Genomic DNA, 22,543 nt, shown 5'->3' on the forward strand with positions numbered 1-22,543 from the left:
GATCTAGAAATAAGACTGAAGAAACGCAGTAACAACCACCATATCCACAGCCAATGAGCAAAGATTGATACAGGTGGAGAGAGAATAAGGGTATTTTAAAAACAGGAGAAAGAATGTGAGATGATGTGACAAAAATGCTTTTGAGAGGCTGGAGGGGGGAGAAAAGTAAGAGTGCAGAATGGAAACAAGTCTTAGAAAATAAAATTTGAAACTAAATAAGAAAATGAAAGAAGATAAAATGGAGTAAGAGAAAGAAGGAGCCAAATATGAGATTTGAAATAAACTGTAATAGGAAAACCAGTGATCAAATAGACACAAAGTTAAAGGACAAGAAATGAATGTTTAAAAAGCTGTGCAGGAAAAAAAATAATGCAAATCATGAAGAAGACCACAGTGCAATTCATCTCAGTAAAATCTAGTGTTTATCACTGTTTTATCTTTCTGGATCCACCCTGGTGATGTCAGATAATGTTCCAGTCTGGGCCTAGGCAGCCTGTTTGAGACTACCAGCAAGGTACGGTCTGTGGCTGTCTCCTTCAGTTGTTAATTGAGTCACGTTGTAATCAGCTTTCAGGCTTAAGCACCACAGGGTGGGGAAGAGTAATTCCTGTGGGCAGGGCTATTGCTTCCCCTCAGGCTGATGCCATTCAGAGAGGAGTGCTCTGCCTGAGAGAAATGGCTCCTGCAGTATGCAGATGACTCAGCACGGGGATCCTGGTGGCTGTTCCTTCAGTTCTATCCCCAGAGCCACCAACCCCAGGCTCTCCTCAAGTGTCTCTAGTCCACTCTGCCTTCCCTCTGCCAGATCCCAGGATAAGTGGCTGCAAATGAATTTTTTTTTTTTTTTTGCGATGCCCCTTTAAAAGGCTTTCTGCATCTCCAACCATACCTCCCTGGCAGACAGAAACCCTGCTGCTTTTCACAGCTGGATGTTATCTGGGTTCCTTTCCAGCTCTGATGCTATAGGCTGTAGTGCCCAGCTTGGTGTTTAGACCCCGCACTTCTCACAGGGAACTCTCTTGCTGCTGAAATATTTCTCTAGACCTTCAGGTCCCACCTGTTGGAGCCCAGCCAGGCTTTTGGTGTCTTCTCTGTACTCCATACCAGTCATGTTGTGGTGAAGTGGTTTCTTCTGTCTGTCTGTTTCTGGTTATAAGGCTTCTCTCCAGCTAGTGTTCATTTGGGTATTCCAGATTATTTCTCCACATTGTAGTTGTATGTAATTCCAGATTGGTCCTGGGAGGGGGTTACTATAGCTTCCACTTCCTCCTCTGCCATCTTGGATCAGCGTCTGTGTTTTATAACACACTACCCATAGATATTTCTGTACTATCAAAACATGTCACTTGTCATCTTTACTGATATAAACCAGAGGGCCAGTTCTAGACCAATATATAGTAATGATATTAGCATCCCATTAATTTTTCTGACACTTTACTACAGATTCCTACAGATAAAGCTGAATTTTTCTGTCATGGCAACCTTTGTTAACTACCTTGTCCATTACTTACAAAACTCCTTGCTTGGAAGGAGTGGAAGATGTTTGGATGTAGTGGCTGCAAGTTATTTAGTAACTTAATCTAGAAACTTTCAGCTCCCCCTTGTTCTTACCTTTAAAAAAATTAAATTTTAAATTATAGTTGACATATAGTATTATATTAGTCTCAGGTATATAGCATAGTGATTCAACATCTGTATACTTTAGTATACCTTATGAAGTGATCACCATTATAAGTATACAAAGTTGTAATGAAAATTATTATTACCTGTGCTCTATATTATACCTCCGTGATTTATGCTGTAACTGAAAGTTTGTACCTCTCAATCTCCTTCATCTTTTTTGCTTATCCCCTCCCCCCCTCAGCTTTAGTTTTTTCTCTATATCTATGAGTCTATTCTGTTTATTTTTTTTGTTAATTTGTTTTGTTTTTTAAATTTCAAATATAAGTGAAATCATACAAATGTCTTTGTCCAACTCCTTTCACTAGCAGAATACCCTCTAGGTCCGTCTGTGTTGTTGCAAGTGGCAAGAGTTCAGTTTTTAATGGCTGAGTAATATTTCATTGAATATATATGCTATATCTTCTTTATCAACTCATCTGAGTTGCTTCCATATCTTGGCTGTTGTTAATAATGATGCAATTAACATAGATGTCCATATTTCTTTAAAATTTTTTTTTATCCTTACCCGAGGACATTGTTCACTGCTTTTTGAGAGGGAGGGAAGGTAGGAGGGGAGGTGGAGAGAGAGAGGAAGAAAGAGGGTGGGGAGAGAAGCATTGATGTGAGAGAGAAACATCATGTGGCTGCCTTTGGAATGCATGCTGACCGGGGACTGTACCCACAACTCAGACATGTGCCCTGGCCAGAAATCAAACTCATAACCTTTTCGTTCACAGGATGACACACCAACCAACCGAGCCAACTGACCAGGGCCATATTTCTTTTCAAAATAGTATTTTTGTTTTCTTTGACTTAATACCCAAAAGTGGAATTACTAGGTTATATGGTAGGGTTTTGTCTGTTTTCCTTCTGTAAATTTTTCATTAATGGTACAATAGAATATTTGCAGATTTCTTTGTTTCTATATACTCTTTTAATTTTTTTTATAATTTGTTTTTAATATTACTTTGTATTAGTTTCAGGGATACAGCATAGTAGTTGGACAGTCATATAGTTTACAAAGTGTTCCCCTCAACATTTCCAGTACCTACCTGCCATCCTGCATAGTTATCGCAATATTATTGGCTATATTCCATATGTTGTACTTTACTTTACATTCCCATGACTTTTTTTGTAACTACCAATTTGTACTTAATGCCTTCATAATCATCATCCTTTTTTCAAAAGTGGCAGGTGTAGAGAGATCAAGAACTAATTTTATTTTCAGAATTTTATAGCATATGGTGGCTATACAAATTTTATACAAGATACCCAATATCTTATAATATAATTTTTTCTAGGATCGAGCACATCGTATTGGTCAAAAGAAGCCAGTACGTGTGTTCCGTCTCATCACCGACAATACTGTTGAAGAAAGGATTGTAGAAAGAGCTGAGATAAAACTGAGACTTGACTCAATTGTTATACAACAAGGTATTTATATGTATAAACTTAATCAGGTGTTTTTGCAAAAATAAAAGCAATTTTCTTCAAAGGATATTACTTTTAATGAAAGTTGACCAAAATTTGCAAACTTAGTTGGACAAAAATATCAATTTTTAAAACAAAATGCTAATTTAGATCTTAAACTAAAACCTTGCATTCATTATAAGATTGTTAAACATTACTGGCTTATAGCTGAATGTCAGTGGTATGTCTTTTGAAGGATCTTGTATTATTTAGCAGACAAAACATCTAGTGAAAAAAAATTTTAAACATGTACTCAGGGGTGCCTTTCCACACAGAGAAATTTGATCTAAAAAGTGAAGTTCGTACTTGAAAAAATATTTCTGTCCTTCTCAGTTTTAACTGAATTTTACAGAATCAAATTCATACTGAAATAGAAGGTATGGTAGAAGAAAAACTTGTAGAGCTCTTCATTAAAAATAACTTTAAAGCTCACTAATTTTTTGTTCCTATAAAGCTTTACTTATGCATAAATGTAGTAGTGTCTTATTAGAACTCTTATGCCATGCTTTCTCTGGAATACAATAGAATGTATACAACTTTTATTTTTACTATTAGGAAGACTCATTGACCAACAGTCTAACAAGCTGGCAAAAGAGGAAATGTTGCAAATGATACGTCATGGAGCCACCCATGTTTTTGCTTCTAAAGAAAGTGAGCTAACGGATGAAGATGTTACAACTCTTCTGGAAAGAGGGGAAAAGAAGGTTAGTTAACATGGCATTTTGTTCTCATGATGGATTGTTTTGAAATCAACATACTTCAGCATGCTTTTTGTATTTACATTGTTTCAAATGCATGTTTTAAGCCACATTGATTGCTTCAAAAAGCTCATGTTCTCTCTGAGAGTTTGTAGATTTATATCCAGGGGTAGTTAAGTTTCTTTAGTTTAATTTGTGGTGAGAAATGCTAAGAACCAGAGTTTAATATTGAGTGGCCTTATACCACATGCTTATTGAACATAATGTTGGTATTTATGTAAAAACCAAATAAATTTTGTGTTTAATCACATGTATCAGGACTACATTTTTTTGCATTGGACTAAAAATTGTTTGCTGATTAATTGTGTTACCTGAAAATGTTTTGTGAACATTTCATGAAATATTTAAAAAAATTATTTGTTAAGGTATAATAAGCTATTTGAGAATATTGTGGTTTTGAGTTGAATTTCCTTACCACAAATTATTTTGGATAATTTCACACACAAGCAAAAGTAGACAGATCCTTTTCTATAGCATTCCATTGTATAATGAACCACAGCTTTATGCCAAGTGAAATAAACTAGTCTAAGACCAGTATCCATATGATTTCATGTATGTGTGGAATCTAGAAACAGACTAGATACAGAGAACAGACTGACAGCTGTCAAGAGGGGAGGGGAGTTGGGGGCTGAATGAAAAAACTCATAGACACAGGCAACAGTATGATGATTACCAGAGAGGAAAAGGGTGGAGGGAGGTAAAAGAGGGTAGAGGGGGATAAATGGAGATCAAAGGAGACTTGACTTGGGGTGGTGAACACATAATACATTATACAGATAATGTATTTTAGAATTGTATACCTGAAACCTATATAGTTTTGCTAACCAATGTCACCCCAATAAATTCCATAAATAAAAAAATTTAGGCCCTGGCTGCTGTGGCTCAGTGGACTGAGTATCGGCCTGTAAGCCAAGTGTCGCTGGTTCGATTCCCAGTCAGGGCACATGACTAGGTTGCACGTCAGGTCCCCAGTTGGGGGCACGAGTGAGAGGCAACCACACAGTGATGTTTCTCTTCCTCTCTTTCTCCTTTCCCCTCTAAAAATAAGTAAATAACCAAAAATCAAATAAATAAGTAATTTAAAATAAGCATTAAAAAATGTAACAACTCTTTCTAAAAACATAATCATAATAGTATTGTCCCACCTGAAAACCCCAATAATTCTTTAATAATATCAAATATCCAGTAAGTATTCAAATTTCCTATTATTTCCTAATTAGTATATATTTTTAAAAAGTTTTCTTAAATTCGAATGCACATAAGGTCCACACATTGCCATTGGTTGATATATCACCTATATCTTTTTAAATCTGTAGCTCTCCCTCCATTTATTTATTTTCCTTATAATTTATTTGGTGCAGAAACTGGGTTATTTCCATTTTACGTTGGTCACAGTTTAGATTTTGCTGATTCCATCTACATGGGGTATTTTCCCATGTTCACTTATTTATTATATTCCTATATATACATATTATATTTACATTATATCTCCAGGACTTATTTATTTCATAACTGAGCCCCCCACCCCTGCCTCTGGCAACCACTTTTCTGTTTTGTGTACCTATGAGATTTTTCATTTTTACATTCCACATACCAGTGAGATTATTTGGAATTTATTTCTCTGTCTGACTTATTTCACTTAGCATAATGCCCTCAAAGTCCATTCATGTTGTTACAAATGTCAGGGTTTCCTTTTTATGGCTGAATAATATTCCATTGTATACATGTATGTACTGCATATTCTTTATCCATTCATTCATCAGTGGACACTTAGGTTGTTCTCACATCTTGGGTATTGTAAATAATGCTGCCATGAACATGGGGGATGCAGACGTCTTTTTTAGTTATCGAGTTTACTTCAGATATGGTAGTTTTATTTTTAATTTTTGAGGAACCTCCATACTGTTTTCCATAGGAGCTTCACTGATCTGCATTCCCACCAACAATGCAAAAGGATTCTCTTTTCTCCACATCTTTGCCAACACTTGTTAGCTCTTGTCTTTTTTTTTTTAATCATAGCCTCTCTGACAAGTGTGAGGTGATATCTCATTGTGGTTTTGATCAGAATTTCCCAGATGATTAGTGATGTTGAGCATCTTTTTATGTATCTGAGGTCATATCTTGAATTTGGAGCAATCTTGTGTTAGTATGAAAAATGTATAGTTCAATCCATGTTTTCCTTTATTTTAGTATTAGCTATTTGTCCCATTAAAGTTATACAGTAGAAACTATAATATGCCTATATCTTCAATGATGAAAGATTTTAAAGAAAGCCTAACTGAAGAATACTTTGGAAGAATCATCTAAGTACTTAAAATACTTGGGCCATATTAAGTTTATATTAAAATTTGATGTTAGCATTGCATCCTTACCTTGTTAATGAAAAGATTGGGTATTTCATGTCAAAACCTGACTTTTTAAAAATATAGAGAATACTCAGATATTTATAAGTAATTCAGTGGTAATTTTCTAATTTCAATGCATTCAAATTTAGACCGCAGAGATGAATGAACGCTTGCAGAAAATGGGAGAGTCTTCTCTGAGAAATTTTAGAATGGACACTGAACAAAGTTTGTACAGGTTTGAAGGAGAAGATTACAGAGAAAAACAGAAGGTAACTTTTTATCTTAAACTGTTAGACTATGAAATTAACCTTTCTTCCCATAACAATTATAAAATTCACTGGCACTTACCTATTACACTACTCTGTTATACAGTAAAAATTTGATGTAGGTCAAAAGATCTCATGCAAGGGCTATCTTTAATGTATTTTGCTGGCTTAATATTATTACCATTATTTTCATCATCATTTTTGCTACTGTTGCTGCCATCACTACTACTTTTGTTTTTGAGAAACACTGTAGGAGTGTAGTTGCGTTCATGGATTCTGCAGCTGAAATCCCAGCTCTATATCACTAAGTGACTTTGGTTATCCAGTTTTCTCACCTATCACATAGAGATTATACTAATTTCATCTTAGAATGATTCTGAGGTTAAATGAGTTAATATTCATGAAGTAATTATAATGCGTGGCACTTAGTACTAAACATATTAGTGATAATATTAACATAGTTACTGAAAGGATACAAAGACTTTGTTAAAGGTGGTCTCATTTATGAAATAATGCCTTATACTGCATGGACAAGAATCCTTTGAGGTAGTGGGAGTTTTATTTATTTTGTTTAATTGAATTGTGGCTGTAATTTTTAGACCTTTTATTTTGAAATGACTTTAGAGTTTATTGCAAAAAAAATAGTGCAGAGTTGACATATATCTTTCACTCAGCTTTTCTTAATGTTAACAACTTATATAATATAGTATAATGATTGAATCTAGGAAACTAACACATTTTCCACTAATGTCCTTTCCCTGTTCCAGGGGATACAGACCAGGATCCCACATTAAAATTTTTAAAAACAGCTTTATTTTGTAACTACCAATATGTACTTCTCAATCCCTTTACCTTTTTGACCCAGCGTCCTCAGCCCCTCTGCTATGGCACCTATCAGTCCATTCCCAGTATCTGTGAGTTTGTTTCTGTTTTGTTTGTTCATTTATATTGTTCTTTAGATTCCACATATAAGTGAAGTCATATGATATTTGTCTTTATTTGACTGACTTATTTCACTTAGCATAGTATCCTTTAGGTCATGGGGCTATAAAGTACAGCATAAGAAATATAATCAATAATATGTAATAACTGTATATGGTACCAGAAATATCAGGGGGAACACTTTGTAAAGTATATGATTGTCTAACCACTACGCTGAACACTTGAAACTAATACAAAATAATATTGAAAGTAAACTGTAATTGAAGAAGCACACAGCTTTATTTTTAAGAAGGGTTTTAGGTTCACATCAAAATCGAGCAGAAAACATGGAGTTCCCATATTCCTCCTGTCCCCACACAAACACAGCCTCATTCACTGTCTATATCCCCCACCACAGTGGTACATTTGATACTATTGACCCTATATCATACAGAATAGTTTTAGTGCCCTAAAAATCCTTTGTACTCTACCTGTTTATCCCTCCCTCCTCTAAACCTCTGCAACAACTGATATTTGTACTTTTCATAGGCATTTTTTTTTTCCTTTTCCGGACTGTCATATAGCTGGAATCACGCAGTATGTGGCCTTCTCAGATTGTCTTCTTTCACTGAGCAATATGCATTTAAGCTCCATCCATGTCTTTTCATGGCTTGATAGCTCATTTCGTTTAAAATCTGAGTAATATTTCGTTGTCTGGATGTACCATAGTTTATTTATCCTTTCACCTAATGAAGGACATCTGGTTAATTTCAAGTTTTGCCAATTATGAACAAAGATGCCATAAACATCCATGTGCAGGTTTTTGTGTGGACACAGATTTTCAGCTCCTTTCAGTTAATACCAAGGATCATGATTGATGGATTGTATGGTAAGTATACGTTTAATTTTATAAGAAACTGCCAACCTGTCTTCCAAAGTTGCTGTACCATTTTGAATTCCCATGAAAAATGACTGAGAGTTACTGTTGCTATACATCCTCACCAGCACTTGGTATTGTCAGTGTTCTGGATTTTTGCCATCTTAATAGATATGTAGTCATATTTCATTGTTTTAATTTGCATTTACCTGATGACAGATGATGTGGATCATCTTGTCATTTGTTTATTTGCCATCAATATATCTTCTTTGAGGAGGTGTCTCTTCAGGTCTTTTGTCCATTTTAGATCAGATTGGTTGTTTTCTTATTGTTGAGTATTAAGAGTTTTTGTATATTTTTCAGGTAATAGTTCTTTATCAGATATGTCTTTTGCAATTATTTTCTCCAAAGCTGTGGCTTGTCTTCTCATTCTCTTAACCCACACTGCATTTGTTTTGTTTTGTTTTGTTTTTCCTAGTGTGAAGGAACCAAAATTATTCCTATCTTTTTGTCAGATTGACAAAAGTATATATTTTTGGTGTGCCGCAGAATTATTTTTCTTTTTTTGATTTATTCATTGTTTTTCTATTGCAGTTGTCCCACTTTTTCCCCCATTGCTCCCCCCCCATCCATCCCTTCTACCACAGTCAATCTCCACACCATTTTCCATGTCCACGGGTCATTTATACTAGTTCCTTGACTAGACCCTTTCTTTACTTACCCTTCTTCTCTCCCTCTCCCCTCCTGCCTGGTAATTATAAGTCTGCTCCTTGTTTACATGCCTCTGGTTCAATTTTCCTCTTTTGTTTGTGCTGTTCTTTGGTTTCCTGCATTAGGTGTTATCATATGGTATTTGTTTTTCATTTCCTGGCTTATTTTGCTAAGGATAATTCTCTCTAGTTCCATCCATGTTGTCGAAAATGGTAGGAGTTCCTTCTTTCTTTCTGTTGCATAGTATTCCATTGTGTAAATGTACCACAGTTTTTTGATCCACTCATCTACAGATCGACACTTAGACTGTTTCTAGCACTTGGATATTGTAAGTTGTGCTGCTATGAACATAGGGTGCATAAGTGTTTTTGAATTGGGGTTTCAAGATTCTTCCAGTATAATCCTAGCAATGGAATTGCTGGTTCAAGAGGTAGTTCTATTTTTAGTTTTTTGAGGAAATTCCATAGTGTTTTCCATAGTGGCTGCACCAGTCTGCATTCCCACCGACAGTGCACTAGGGTTCCATTTTCTCCGCATTCTTGCCAGCACTTGTTGTTTGTTGGTTTGTTGATGACCATTCTGACTGGTGTGAAGTGGTATTTCATTGTGGTTTTTATTTGCTTCTCTCTAATGGCTAGTAATGTTTAGCGTTTTTTCATAAGCCTATGGACCCTCTGTATGTCCTCTTTGGAGAAGGGTTGTTCAGGTCCTTTGCCCATTTTTTAATTGGGCTGTCAGTCTTCTTGGTGTTGAGTCGTATAAGTTCTTTACATATTTTGGAGATCCACCCCTTGTCTGAGGTATCATTGGCAAATATATTTTCCCATGTGGTTGGTTCCCTTTTCATCTTGCTGATGTTTTCCTTTGCTGATCAGAAACTCTAGTTAGATGTAGTCCCATTTGCTTATTCTTCCCTTTATTTCCCTTGCCTTAGGATATATATTGGTGAATATACTGCTACATGGGATGTCTGAAGTTTTCCTGCCTATGTTTTCCTCCAGGACTTTTATGGTGTCACAGCTTACAGTTAAGTCTGCTCCGTCTTGAATTTATTCTGTTGTAGGGTGTAAGTATTGCTTTTTTTTCATGTCTATTTACTTGGAATACTTTTTTACATCCCTTCACTTTCAGTCTGTGTAGATCTTTTGTTCTAAGGTGGGTCTCTTGTAGACAGCATATATGTTGGTCATGTTTTGGTATCCATTCCACTACCTTTCTGGCTTGTAGTGTTTCTGTTGAGAAAGCAGGTGATAGCCTTATCGGAGCTTCCTTGTATGTTATTTGCTGTTTTTCTCTTGCTGCCTTTAGGGTTCTCTCTTTGTCTTTGAATGTTGCCATTTTAATTATGATGTGCCTTTGAGTGAGCCTCCTTTAGGTTCATCTTCATTGAGACATTCTGTGCTTCCTGTACTTGTAAGACTTCTTCTCTCTTCATGTTTGGGAAGATTTCTGTCATTACTTTTTCAATCAGATTTTCTCTCCCTTGCTCCTATTCGTTTCCTTCTGGTATCCATATGATATGGATAGTGTTGCATTTCATGTTCTCCTGACAATCTCTTAAACCCTCTTCATTGTTTTTCAGTCTTTTTTTTCATTTTATTGCACTGACTGGGAATTTTATTCTATGTTGTCCACTACTAGCTCACCAATTCAATCCTCTGCTTCATTTAGCTTGCATTTGATTGCTTCTACTGTGTTCTTCAGTTCAGAAATTGTATTCTCCATTTCTTCCTGGCTCTTGTTGATGGTCTCTATGTCCTTTTTCATGCTGGTGTAGTTCTCAGTAAGTTCCTTGTTTCTTCTCTGGAGTTTCTTGTAGTTTCTCTGGAATTCTTTGTAGTTCCCCTGGAGTTCTTTGTAGTTTTCTCTGAGTTTGCTGAGTTCATTGAGACTCCTCGTTATCATTGTTTTGAATTCCATCTCTGATACTTTGCTTGCCTCTACTTCGTGTATCACTCCTTCTGGGAATTCCTTTTTTCCTTTTGATGGGGTGTTGTTTCTCCTTCTCCCCATTTTAGGTGGCTTTTCTTGTTTGTTTCTGTTCATAGATTGACCTGCTTTTATATCCTGCCTTCGTGGTGTTACGTTCTTGTATACAGTTGTTGAGCTGCTGCCTCTGGCCGATGCCACTTGGAGGGGAGTAGTCTACTTAAGAGATTTCTTCTGTAGCTGCATTTGTTTCGATGTGTCCTTAGTCTCTTCTAACCTGTAATAGATCTCAGTTTGTCTTTGTCTTTCATAACTTTCACACTTTTTAAAAGTATATTTTATTGATTATTTTGTTACAGTAGTTCCAATTATTTTTCCCTTTGCTCCCCTTGTAGGGGCACTAAATATTCCCTGTAAAAAACGTTTCAGAGGTCTGCTAAATATGTAAGTATGTAGGGCTTTAAACGTTCTTTGTAAGAAGTAGCAAGGACTTGCTGAAAGGCCTTGGAAAAAGAAATGTAAAAAGGAGTGTTAAAGCAATTAGTGATTTACGAGCTAAAAGCACCTCAGCCTCTATCACCTCCCATTTGCTTGCTTGTGTCTGCTTTATAACATTTGTGAAGGTTGTGCTTTGCAGAATGTCTAGCCCTTTGAAAATAAATTGCTTCACAGGGAGTTCATCCCTGGCTGAAGAGCTATGCTGCTGCTGGAGATAACCTTATAGCCTTGCGAATTTCTGTTCCTGTTACTGCCAAGACATTCCTGCAGTCCTGCCCAGCCCCCTCTTCCTAAGGCTGTTTCCCGCCAAAAAAAGAAACAAAGAGACTGCACCAGTATAAAAACCCAGCGTTTAGACTCCATTGTAGGTTGGAGCATGTTAAAGACCAGCTCAGGGTCTGCCCAACTCCTGGCCATTATTAAAAACCCTTTGCTTACTTTATACACCACTTCAGAGTGTTCAATCTCGCCTATGTAGCCGTAACATCCTCTGCCCAGTACTCCCTTCCTTCCAGGAATCCCACCCCCCTTAGTTCATGTCCATGGGTTGTGCATATAAGTTCTTTGGCTTCACTCTTTCCTATATTGTTCTTCACATCCCCCTGTCTATTTTGTACCAACCGATTATGATCTTAGTCTCTGCACCATTTCCCTTTTCTTTCTCTCCCCCCTCCCAGCTGATAACCCTCCAAATAATCCCCATACCTATGATTCTGTTCCTATTCTGGTTTGCTTAGTTGAATTTTGTTTTTATTTTTTAAATTCAGTTGTTGATAGTTGTGAGTTTGTTGTCATTTTAGTGCTCATAGTTTTGATCTTCTTTTTCTTAAGTAAGTCCCTTTGACATTTCATAAAAATAATGGCTTGGTGATGATGAACTCCTTCAGCATCACCTTGTCTGGGAAGCACTTCATCTGCCCTTCCACTCCAAATGATAGCTTTGCTGGATAGAGTAATCTTAGTTGTAGGTTGCTTTTCATCACATTGAATATTGCTTGCCAGTCCCTTCCTGCGTGCAAAGTGTCCTCTGAGAAATCAGCTGATAGACCTATAGGCACCCCACTGTAGGCAACTCTCCACCTCTCCCTTGCTGCCCCCAGGACTCTGTCTTTTTCTTTCGCCTTTGGCATCTCAATCATGATGCGTCCTGGTGTGTTCCCATCTGGGTCCAGCTCACCCGGGACCCTCCGTGCTTCCTAGTCCTGTATGTCCATCTCCTTCGCAAAATTTGGGAAGTTTTCCTCATTTTTTTCAATTTTTGCTTCCTCAATCTGCACTGGTTGACTGTTTTTTCTTCCTTATGTTCCAAATTATTGATCTGAACCCCGGTTTCCTACCTTTCACCGTTGGTTTTGTGTGAATTTCTCTTTGTTTCACTTAGTATAGCCTTCACTTCTTCTCTTATGCATTTGCCGTACTGAAGCATATCTGTAAAGCCTGTGAGCATCTTTATCACCAGTGTTTTGAATTCTGCATCTGTTAGGTTGTGTATCTCCTCATCTGTTAGGTTGGCTTATCTCCTCGTCACTTAGTTCTCCCACTGGAACCTTGATCTGTTTCCCCTTTTGGAACATACTTCTCTGTCTCCTCATTCTGACAGGCTCCTGTGTTTGTTTGCCTCCACGTACCAGGTAGAGCTGTTGCTCCTTTTACGTTGTAAGGGGTGGAGCCCTAGGGATTCGTCAGTACAGGGCGACCTGTTTCACCACGTTGTGGCGCTGCATGTAGGGGAGGGGTCCGAGAGGGAACAATACCACCTGCCCAGCACTTGCTTCTTTTCCAGGCACCTCTCCCACTTCTGCACCGGACTGGCACCACTCTAATTGCTGCCCTGACCATCATTCCCAGAGTGGGTGGGTCTGCAGATGTTCTAGGACCGTGGGGGCCCTTTAAAGAAGCAGACTCTGCTGAGACTGGCAGTTTCTGCCTCCACCCCAATCCTCACTGGTTTGCACAGTCAGAAGCAATGAGGCTTGATTTTTCCCAGTGCTGGCACGGTGAGCTTCGAGGTCTGGTGAGGAGCTGGGAACACTCCCTAGGTGTCCTTACTGACTTTTTAAAACGTGTGACTGTGCTCTCTGCCGGCCTGCTGCTGCCACCACTGCTGCCGCCGCTGCCACCGCTGCTGCTGCGACCACGACACTGCGTCCTCTCTACCCCGGCTCCACCCCTCCTACCTGTCTGAATGAGTATTTCTTCTTTATATCTTTGCTGGACTTCCATGCAGTTTGATTTTCTGGAACTTCTGGTTTTTTATAGTTTTGAGGTAGTTGTATTCCTTCTTAGTTGTGGAGGGAGACCCAGCTTGTATGTCTACGCCTCCATCTTGGCCGGAAGTCAACTTTGCCACTTTTGAAGAGTATTGTTAAGTTACCTTTTAGTTTGTCTCCTACTTTGGGTTTGTCTGACATTTTTTTGTGTGTTTTGATTGAAACTATGCATTTTTGGCAAGAATGCCATACAAAGGATCCTATGTCCTTCTCAGTACATCATACCAGGGAACATATGTTGCTATATCTTATTACTGGGGATGTTAACCTTTATTACTTAGTTGAGTGGTATCTGATGGGTTTCTCTACTACAAAGTAAGCATTATTTTCCTTAGTAAATGATAAATACAGTATCTTGGGGGAAGATACTCCTCAAATTTCTACACGCTGATTTAGTATCTATTGGTGGAGTTTATCTTCAGTATTTATTGTTGTGGTGTTTGCCTAATGGTAATTTCGAAATTTTTTCTTCAGCCCTGCCTGGTGCAGCTCAGTGGATTGAGTGCTGGCCTGCAAATCTAAAGGCCGCTGGTTTGATTCCCAGTCAGGGCACATGCCTGGGTTGAGGGCCAGGTCCCCAGTTGGGGGCATGCAAGTGGCAACCCCACATTGATGTTTCTCTCCTCTTTCTACCTCTGTTCCCCTCTCTCTAAAAATAAATAAATAACATCTTTAAAAATTTTTTTCTTCATTAACGAATCTACATTTATTAATGGTATATTGTAAGGAAGAGCTGTTCCTTCCTCCCATTTATTTATATACTAAATTATTTATTTATATCAACATGGCCTCAAAGATAGTTATTTTATTTTTTGAGTTATATTAAAATTCTATCATTATTTTGTTGCTCAAATTGTTTTATCAAGCTGTTATATTTTTTAACTGATAAGTGAATTTATTTTTAAAAAAGCTTATTCTTGGAAATTGATTTTACTGAAAAAATGAGAGTTGATCCATTTCAGTTCACAATGCACTAGTATGCTGACAGTGCTTTGTTACACTCATTATTTCTGGTAGTTTCTAATGTTTTGGCTTAAATCTATCTAGTTATATCTACAACCTTACTTCTGACTGTTTATGTTTTATTGTGAAGAGATAGAGGTGATGGCCTACATGCATAGGGTGGAAATTGCCTTTCTAATATGCTTTTTAGACCTCATTATAATGATATGGATTTTATAAGTGTTGTAGTTATTCCTGTGGGCTTACTGTTATTAAGAGTGTTTTACAAAGTGAAAAAAAATTAAACAGTGAAGAGACTAAATATCATTGGAGCTTCTTATCTACATTTTGAGGTAAATTAGACTTAGTAAAATACTTGTCTTTTTCTAAAATAACCATTTTCCCTGTGTTTCTAATTGTAACAGTAATGATATACAGAGAAATTTTAATAATGATGGGGATGTATTTTTATAATTGAATGTCTGACTAATCAGATTTTTTTCTGAATATCTGAGTTGAGATTATATTTTACCTGTCTTTTCATATTTTCTAAATAGGTTCTTTAAATAGGTTTCTTCTTTCCTTTGAAGGAATTGAAAACTTGCAAGAATATTTTTTATACATAAATCATGGGAGTTACACAGTGAGGTAGATTTTCTTTATGATTTGTTGAACCACTTGCAGTACTTTATGACCATATCTAGTAGATTAAGTCAAAATGATAGACCTTGATACTGAATACATTAACCTGAATAAGTTTGTATTAATGTATTCTTGTCTAAAAAAACTTATTTAGCATGACTTATTCTTTAATGATTTTTTCAAATTTGAATACCTAGACCTTCAAAAAAATAGGTTAAATGGTCAGATAAATTACTTTTAGAAAATTAATTTAAATTATTAATTTATTTTTCACCCCAGTTGAGACAAATAAAATACTGTTTATTTATAAAATATTACTATTTTTCCACATTAATCCATCTGAGGGGGAAAAAAAACAAAACTCATTTCACTGCTCTGGGCTGTTTTCACTTTCTCTAAATTCACATTATATTATCCATATCTCATAAGTCTAAAGTTAAAAAGAGACCTTAAAGTTTATTTACTCTAATCTTTTTTGTAATTAAAAAAGTCCCATTATAGCATCTAGGATAGTTGTCTAGCCTCTGAATATGGTCATGTTGGGAATCCTACTCCTCTCAGAATAGTTCATTTCATTGTTTTATACTCTCTGATTCTCAGAAGATATAAGCTCCTTAATGGAAGAGATTATTTTATTCATCTTTGTATCCTTGACACTGACTTGAAAACAATACAATAGGTACTTAAGATATTTTTGTTAAATTATGTTGAGTAGCAGCTTACTTTGCTGTGGATTTCCACATTTTTAATCTTAGAATCAATGAAGAACTGTGTTGTTTTCTGTTTGATAGAGTTTTACTTATGTAGATGCTACCTTTATGTTTGTCTTTAGACTTTACTTCTCAATACACTGTGAGAGTTTGTAGATCTCTAACCATCTGAGTAATCTTAATTTATCATCCACTCTTTAAATGTGATGCAAAGGTTGGAACTCAACCCTTAGATAAGATAAAAAAGAGTGGGACCATTAATTTTAGATAATGGCCTCTGTTGTATAAAGGCACTAGGCTAGGCAGTATGAAATCAAGAAAAATGTCTGAACAAGAAAACCATTTCTACAGACTCCATAAGTTTGTATGGTCAGTTTGTTCTATTTATTTTTAAATAGTATTTTCTAGCGGATATTGGGGTAAAGTTTTATAATGCTACCAAATTATTGTTTATCTCACTTTAGGTGTTTATACATACATCATAGGAGTTACACAGTGAGGTAGATTTTCATATATGATTTCTTGAACTACTGCAGTACTTTATGACCATAGAGAAGAAAAGAAAACCATCCTTGCATCTAAACTTGGTATACAGGGCAAGGTTTTATCACTTAGGATGTGTAATTATGTGTTTTGGTTCTTCCTAATTGCTTTGGTTTTCTCATGCTTCTGCATCCTTGATGTGCTTGATTTCTATAAAACAGTTCAGAGTAATTAAACTCCTTGTTCTTATTGGTTGTGTATAGCTCGGGATGGTGGAATGGATTGAACCTCCTAAACGAGAACGCAAAGCAAACTACGCAGTGGATGCCTACTTTAGAGAGGCTTTACGTGTCAGCGAGCCAAAGGTTCCAAAGGTAAAAAACAGTATGAGGGCAGTATTTATGTCCTACAGTAGAATTCTTTTGTAACATTGTCTTTGATTCAGATTTACTTATATTCATACTAAATAAATCATAGTCCCTAAAATATAACAATAATACAGAAGAGTATTTGTTATAGCCTGGCCATATCAATGGATTTCATTGAATTTATTTTTCTATATTAAAGAAATAGCAAAAGATAAGAATGTTCACTTTATGTACTTAAAAAATACACACACACACACGTGTGTGTGTGTATAAATATATATATCTCATGCGTTTTCCCCCCACAGGCTCCACGACCTTCAAAACAGCCAAATGTTCAGGATTTTCAGTTTTTCCCACCACGTTTATTTGAGCTCCTGGAAAAGGAAATTCTTTATTATAGGAAGACAATAGGCTATAAGGTAACATTTCAATTTTTAGACTAGTGTAATGTAATATTTTAAGGTAATATAATCTATTAAGGTAGACCAGAAGGTGTTCTATTTTAATGTGAGAGGACATAAGAGTCTATCGAAATAGTGGTGTTTACAAGCCAAAGAGGTTTAACTATAAGTAAAGCATCACACTACTGAATCACCAGTAGGATTATCAGTACATGAGACTATGGAGAATTATTCAGTATCTCAAAATAATTATAGTAACATTATTTTAATAATGTTGGTGTTCAAGTGGTTTAAGAATATGTAGAAAGAACAATAGGTGTGTGTTTAGTTAGAAATGAATGCATGATATATGAAAGAAAAGGTTTGATCATTTTTCTTAATATGACCAAAATATAGTATTTTTGAATTTATTGCTCAAGGTTGATGAAAGCCCTCTTGGTGATTAGTTGACTGTGACCACTTAGGTATTAATGATAAACATGATAATAAATTACATCATTTAAAACTGAACTTTTGGAATTCAAAATTCTTATTTATATAGGTAGATAGGAATCCATTTTTGTGAGTGAAATTTAATGTTTGTCATACTAAAACTATCACATTGAGAGATTGAGCACACTAGGTTATTTCTATATATTAAAATTGACTTCGTAGTGAACAAAATGGGATGACAAAAAGTATAACCAATAGTATAAACTAAATTATAAAATATTAACACTATTGTAATTTTATAAAATTTTCGGGTTTATGAATTGGAAGCTGTGTTTTAAAATTTATTTTGTGAACCTAGAAAAGTTTCATTTATATAAGGTATTTAGTTTATATTTTGGAACTAGAGTGGATCTCTAGAGTTTCTACTATTATTACAGAGTGGGAGCATTGTCATTTGAAACAGAGTAAAAATGCTTTGCTTGTTCTTTATGTACCAAAGTTTAAATATATATAAATAAGAATAAAAAACTTAAGTTGAATATAAGTAGTTATAATCTGGTTATGGAAATATGATTAAATTCAAATGTATTTAACCAACATGACTGGATGAAATCCTTCTTAGGAAGTTGTAGGAGTATAGTAACTGTGGTTGAACATTCAGACTAGGCATAAAACTGTTTCAAATAAATGAAAATGGTAATATGCCAAGAGAAACAAGCAAGTTATGGGTACAAAATATGAAATAAAAATGGTATAGTAAAATTAATCAAGTAGTTAATAAGATTTTATGAGGCAAACAATACACACACACACACACACACACACATCCCACTAAAATTATAAAATTTTGGTTTACATTTAGGTCAGTATTTTCTATTACTTTCATTGACTGTTCTTGGTGAGACTTGAAAGAAAAATTAATTGAAATGTTAGAACTCATACTTCATTCAATTACCAACAACCCTGTGAAACAGGTGTTATTATCATTTCTATATAATAGGTGAGGAAACTGAAATTCAGAGAGGTTAAATGACTTGTTCAAGGTCACATAGTTAACAGAATTTCCAAGGCTGCTGGTCTCAAACCCAGGTTCTCAACATTCAAATGCTATGCTGTTTCCACTCAGACATTCTGGGCTATTTCTGCATGTGACATAACCCTGCTTCTTCTGCAGCCCTAAATAAGGGCTGTGTTTACAGTGGTGTGATATGTTGTTTGGGAGGTGAGCCAACAGATAATCAAGAAGCAGTAATAAAAGAAATAATCTTTGCTGATATAACTGTTTTTGGAGGTAACTGAAATTCTGTTCCCAGTGATAATACAGTGTCCACCACATTCTCGTCACAGATCTGGTTTTAATGTAAACACTGCTTTTCATTACAGGCAGTTTGTGTTTAGGGGTGATGTCTCATAATGACAGGTTGGGTGGTGGCCAACTGCAAGGTGATGGAAGAGAGAGGAAACCATAGAAGAGGGAGGAATAAGTGGACAGATGCAAAGGATGATGGGGAAAAAAGAAGGTGTAAGAAGAGAGGAAAAGGGTGAATGAGGAGAGGGAAGATGATGTGGAATCTGTGCTATGGCACCTTACTATTTTCTTCCCTTCACCTCCCAGAAAGAAGTGATAGGACAGGAAGAATAAGTGAAAAGAAGACCTTAAAAAATTAGTACATATTTATTGAGTATTTCTCTGTGTCAGGTTCTATACCAAGCACTGGGGAGAAAGCAGTGAGTAAGAGAGACTTACATCATTTTTTTTTTTTGAAATAACCCAGTCAAGACTTACATTCTAATAGAGACAGACATTACGCAGATACCACAGAGTAATGACATCGTTGTTTGTGTGTTTCAGTGTCTAACACAGGGTGCTACAAGGGAGCATAACATGGATATCTTATGTGGACTGTGAGATAAAGGTAGCGGTTCCTAAGGAAGGGTTATTTAAGCTGAGATCAGAGAGATGCACAAGAATTAGCCACATGCAGTGTGGAAGTGAGGACTTCAGGAAGGGGAACTATAGCTGCAAAGGTGTTGCAGTAGGAAGGAGGACTGTCACTTTAGAAACTGAAAGTAGGCCAGTGAGGAGAGTGACTTGAGATGCAGCTGATGAGTAGGTGGAGGTGGATCATGTGGAGCCATTGTAGGTCATATCAGTGAGGCTGAACCTTAGCTTTAGAGCAAAGGAAAACCATTGAGATGTCTTTGAGACAGAAGGGTGGATTGGTGGTGAGATAGCAGCTGTTTATTTAGTCCTTACTTGTGGTGCTTCCTGTTCTCAGTTCTTTTTTAAAAACTATATTTTACTGATTATGCCATTACAGTTGTCTCAATTTTTCCCCTTTTGCTGCCCTCTGCCTGGTACCCCCTTCCGTCCAGCAATCCCCCTCTTAGTTCATTTCCATGGGTCATGCATATAAGTTCTTTGGCCTCTCCATTTTCTGTACTATTAACATACCCCTGTCTATTTTTTACCTACCAATTAAGCTTCTTAATCCCTCTACCTTTTCCCCCATTCACCTCCTTCCCCCTCCCCCACTGATAACCCTTCATATGGTCTCCATATCTATGATTCTGTTCCTGTTGTAGTTGTTTCCTTTTTTTTTTTTTTTAGATTCTGTTGTTGATAGCTGTGAGTTTGTTGTCATTTTAATGTTCATAGATTTGACTTTCTTCTTTTTCTTAAATAAGTCCCTTTAATATTTTATATAATAAGGGCTTGGTGATGATGAACCCCTTTAGCTTTATCTTGTCTGGGAAGCACTTTATCTGCCTTTCCATTCTAAATGATAGCTTTGCTGGATGGAGTAATCTTGGTTGTAGGTCCTTGCTTTTCATCACTTTGAATACTTCTTGTCAGTTCCTTCTTGCCTGCAAAGTTTCTTTTGAGAAATCAACTGATAGTCTCATGGGAACTCCTTTGTAGGTGACACTCTTGATTTTCCCTTTCTGCTTTTAAGATCCTCTCTTTATCTTTAACCTTTGGCGTTTTAATGATGATGTGTCTTGGTGTGGTCCTCTTTGGGTCCAACTTGTTTGGGACTCTGTGTATTTCCTGGACTTGTCTATTTCTTTCTCCAAGTTAGAGAAGTTTTCCTTCATTATTTTTTCAAATAAGTTTTCAATTGTTTGCTCTTCCTCTTCTCTTTCTGGCATCCCTGTGATTCGGATGTTGGCACTTTTGGAACTGTCCCAGAGTCTTCTTCTTCTCTCCTTTTTTTCTTAGTTCTTTTTTATTTTAATTTTATTTTTTGGTTTTTCAATTACAGTTGTCCCATTTTTTTCCCCATTGCTCCCCCCCACCCAGCCCACCCCTTCTCCCACAATCATATCCCCCCGCTGTCCATGTCCATGAGTCATTTATACGTGTTCTTTGATTAAACCCTTCCCTTACTTATCCACCTTCTCTCCCTCCCCCTTCTCCCCTCCCCCCTAATAACTGTTATTCTGTTCTTTGTTTCTTTATTCTGTACTGGTTGACTTTTTATTTTTTTCCTTATGTTCCAATTCATTGATTTGAGCCCTGGCTTCTTTCCCTTCACTATTGGTTTCCTGTGGATTTTTCTTTATTTCACTAGTGTAGTCTTTATTTCTTCTCTTATGCATTTGACATACTTGATGAGTTCTCTGAGCATTCACTAGTGTTTTGAACTTGGCATCTGATAGGTGGCTATCTTCATTTTGTTTAATTCTTTTTCTGGGGTTTTGTTCTGTTCTTTTCTTTGGGCCATATTTCTTTGTCTCCTCAATTTTGAAACCTCCCTGTGTTTGTTGCTGTAAATTAGGTAGACCTGCTTTGACTCTTTGTCTGGGCACGCCTGTTACATTGTAAAGGGAAGAGCGTTAGGAATTCGTTATCGTGGGGTGACCCGTTTCACTGCTTTGTGGTGCTATGTGTGGGGGAGGGGTCAGAGAGGGAACAATTCCACTTACTCTGCACTTGCCCCTTTTCCAGTCACTTCACCCGCTTCCCACATGCAGCTGGCACCCCTCTAGCTGCTGCCCTGGTGGTCATTCCCAGAGTAGGTGGGCTTGTGAAGATTCTAGGGCCCATTCTAGAGTCTAAACAGACTCTCCTGAGATATGGGCAGTTCATTCTGCTGCCCCAACCCCCACTGGTTTTCATAGCCAGAAGCATATGAGGCTTTATTATCCTCACACTGGAACCCTGGGCTCTGGGGTCTGTCCTGGGGCTGGTATTGTTCCCCAGGTGTCCCTTCTGGCTTTTATCTGCCACACCTGAATGTGGGACCATCAGTTCTACCACCCGCCGCTGCTCCCTTGCCGCTGCCTTGCCTCTGCCATACCACAGCCTCTCCACCCTGGCTCCCAGTCTCTGCCCCTCCTACCCTTTTGGATGAATATTTCTTCTTTAAATCCTAGGTTGTCGGACTTCCATACCATTTGATTTTCTGGCAGTTCTGGTTGTTTTTTGTTCTGAGATTAGTTGTGATCCTTCTTATGATTGTGTGAGGTGGCAAAGCATGTCTGCCTATGCCTCCATCTTGGCTGGAAGTCTGGTTTTCAGTTCTTTAAAAACGTTAGCTCATTATCCTCATAATAGCCCTGGAAGTACATCCTTATTTTATAGATGGGGAAACTGAGGCTTAGAGAGGTTGAGTCTAAAGGTCAAACAACATAAGTAAGTGGTAGAGTATGATAAGATTTATACTTTTAAAAGATCACTCTGGCTGGGACACAGAGAATGATTAATTTCTCCAGTGAAATCAGCCTGGGGGCTGTTGAAGTGTGAAGGTAAGAGAAGATGGTGGTGGCTTGGAGTGTGGCCATGGCGGTGGTGGTGACAGTGGTGGTGATGGTGGAGTTGGTTGAGGTAGTGGAGGGAAGTGGAGGATGGTGA

General features: G+C 36.9%; 1 protein-coding gene across 3 annotated transcripts in view; it reads left to right on the forward strand.

Annotated features, from left to right (window-relative positions):
• SMARCA1 (SNF2 related chromatin remodeling ATPase 1) overlaps positions 1-22,543 on the forward strand; it is a 122,543-nt gene that overhangs the window by 37,885 nt on the left and 62,115 nt on the right. For all 3 annotated transcript variants that reach the window (XM_090264346.1, XM_090264347.1, XM_090264348.1), the window contains 5 exons: positions 2,964-3,096; positions 3,688-3,836; positions 6,385-6,504; positions 16,748-16,858; positions 17,158-17,271. In XM_090264346.1, coding sequence (XP_090120472.1) covers positions 2,964-3,096; positions 3,688-3,836; positions 6,385-6,504; positions 16,748-16,858; positions 17,158-17,271 — 627 coding nt within the window. The remainder of the gene's footprint in view (positions 1-2,963; positions 3,097-3,687; positions 3,837-6,384; positions 6,505-16,747; positions 16,859-17,157; positions 17,272-22,543) is intronic.

Source organism: Furipterus horrens, unplaced genomic scaffold, assembly GCF_987537825.1.
Source record: "Furipterus horrens unplaced genomic scaffold, mFurHor1.1.pri manual_scaffold_17, whole genome shotgun sequence".
Lineage (NCBI taxonomy): Eukaryota > Metazoa > Chordata > Mammalia > Chiroptera > Furipteridae > Furipterus > Furipterus horrens.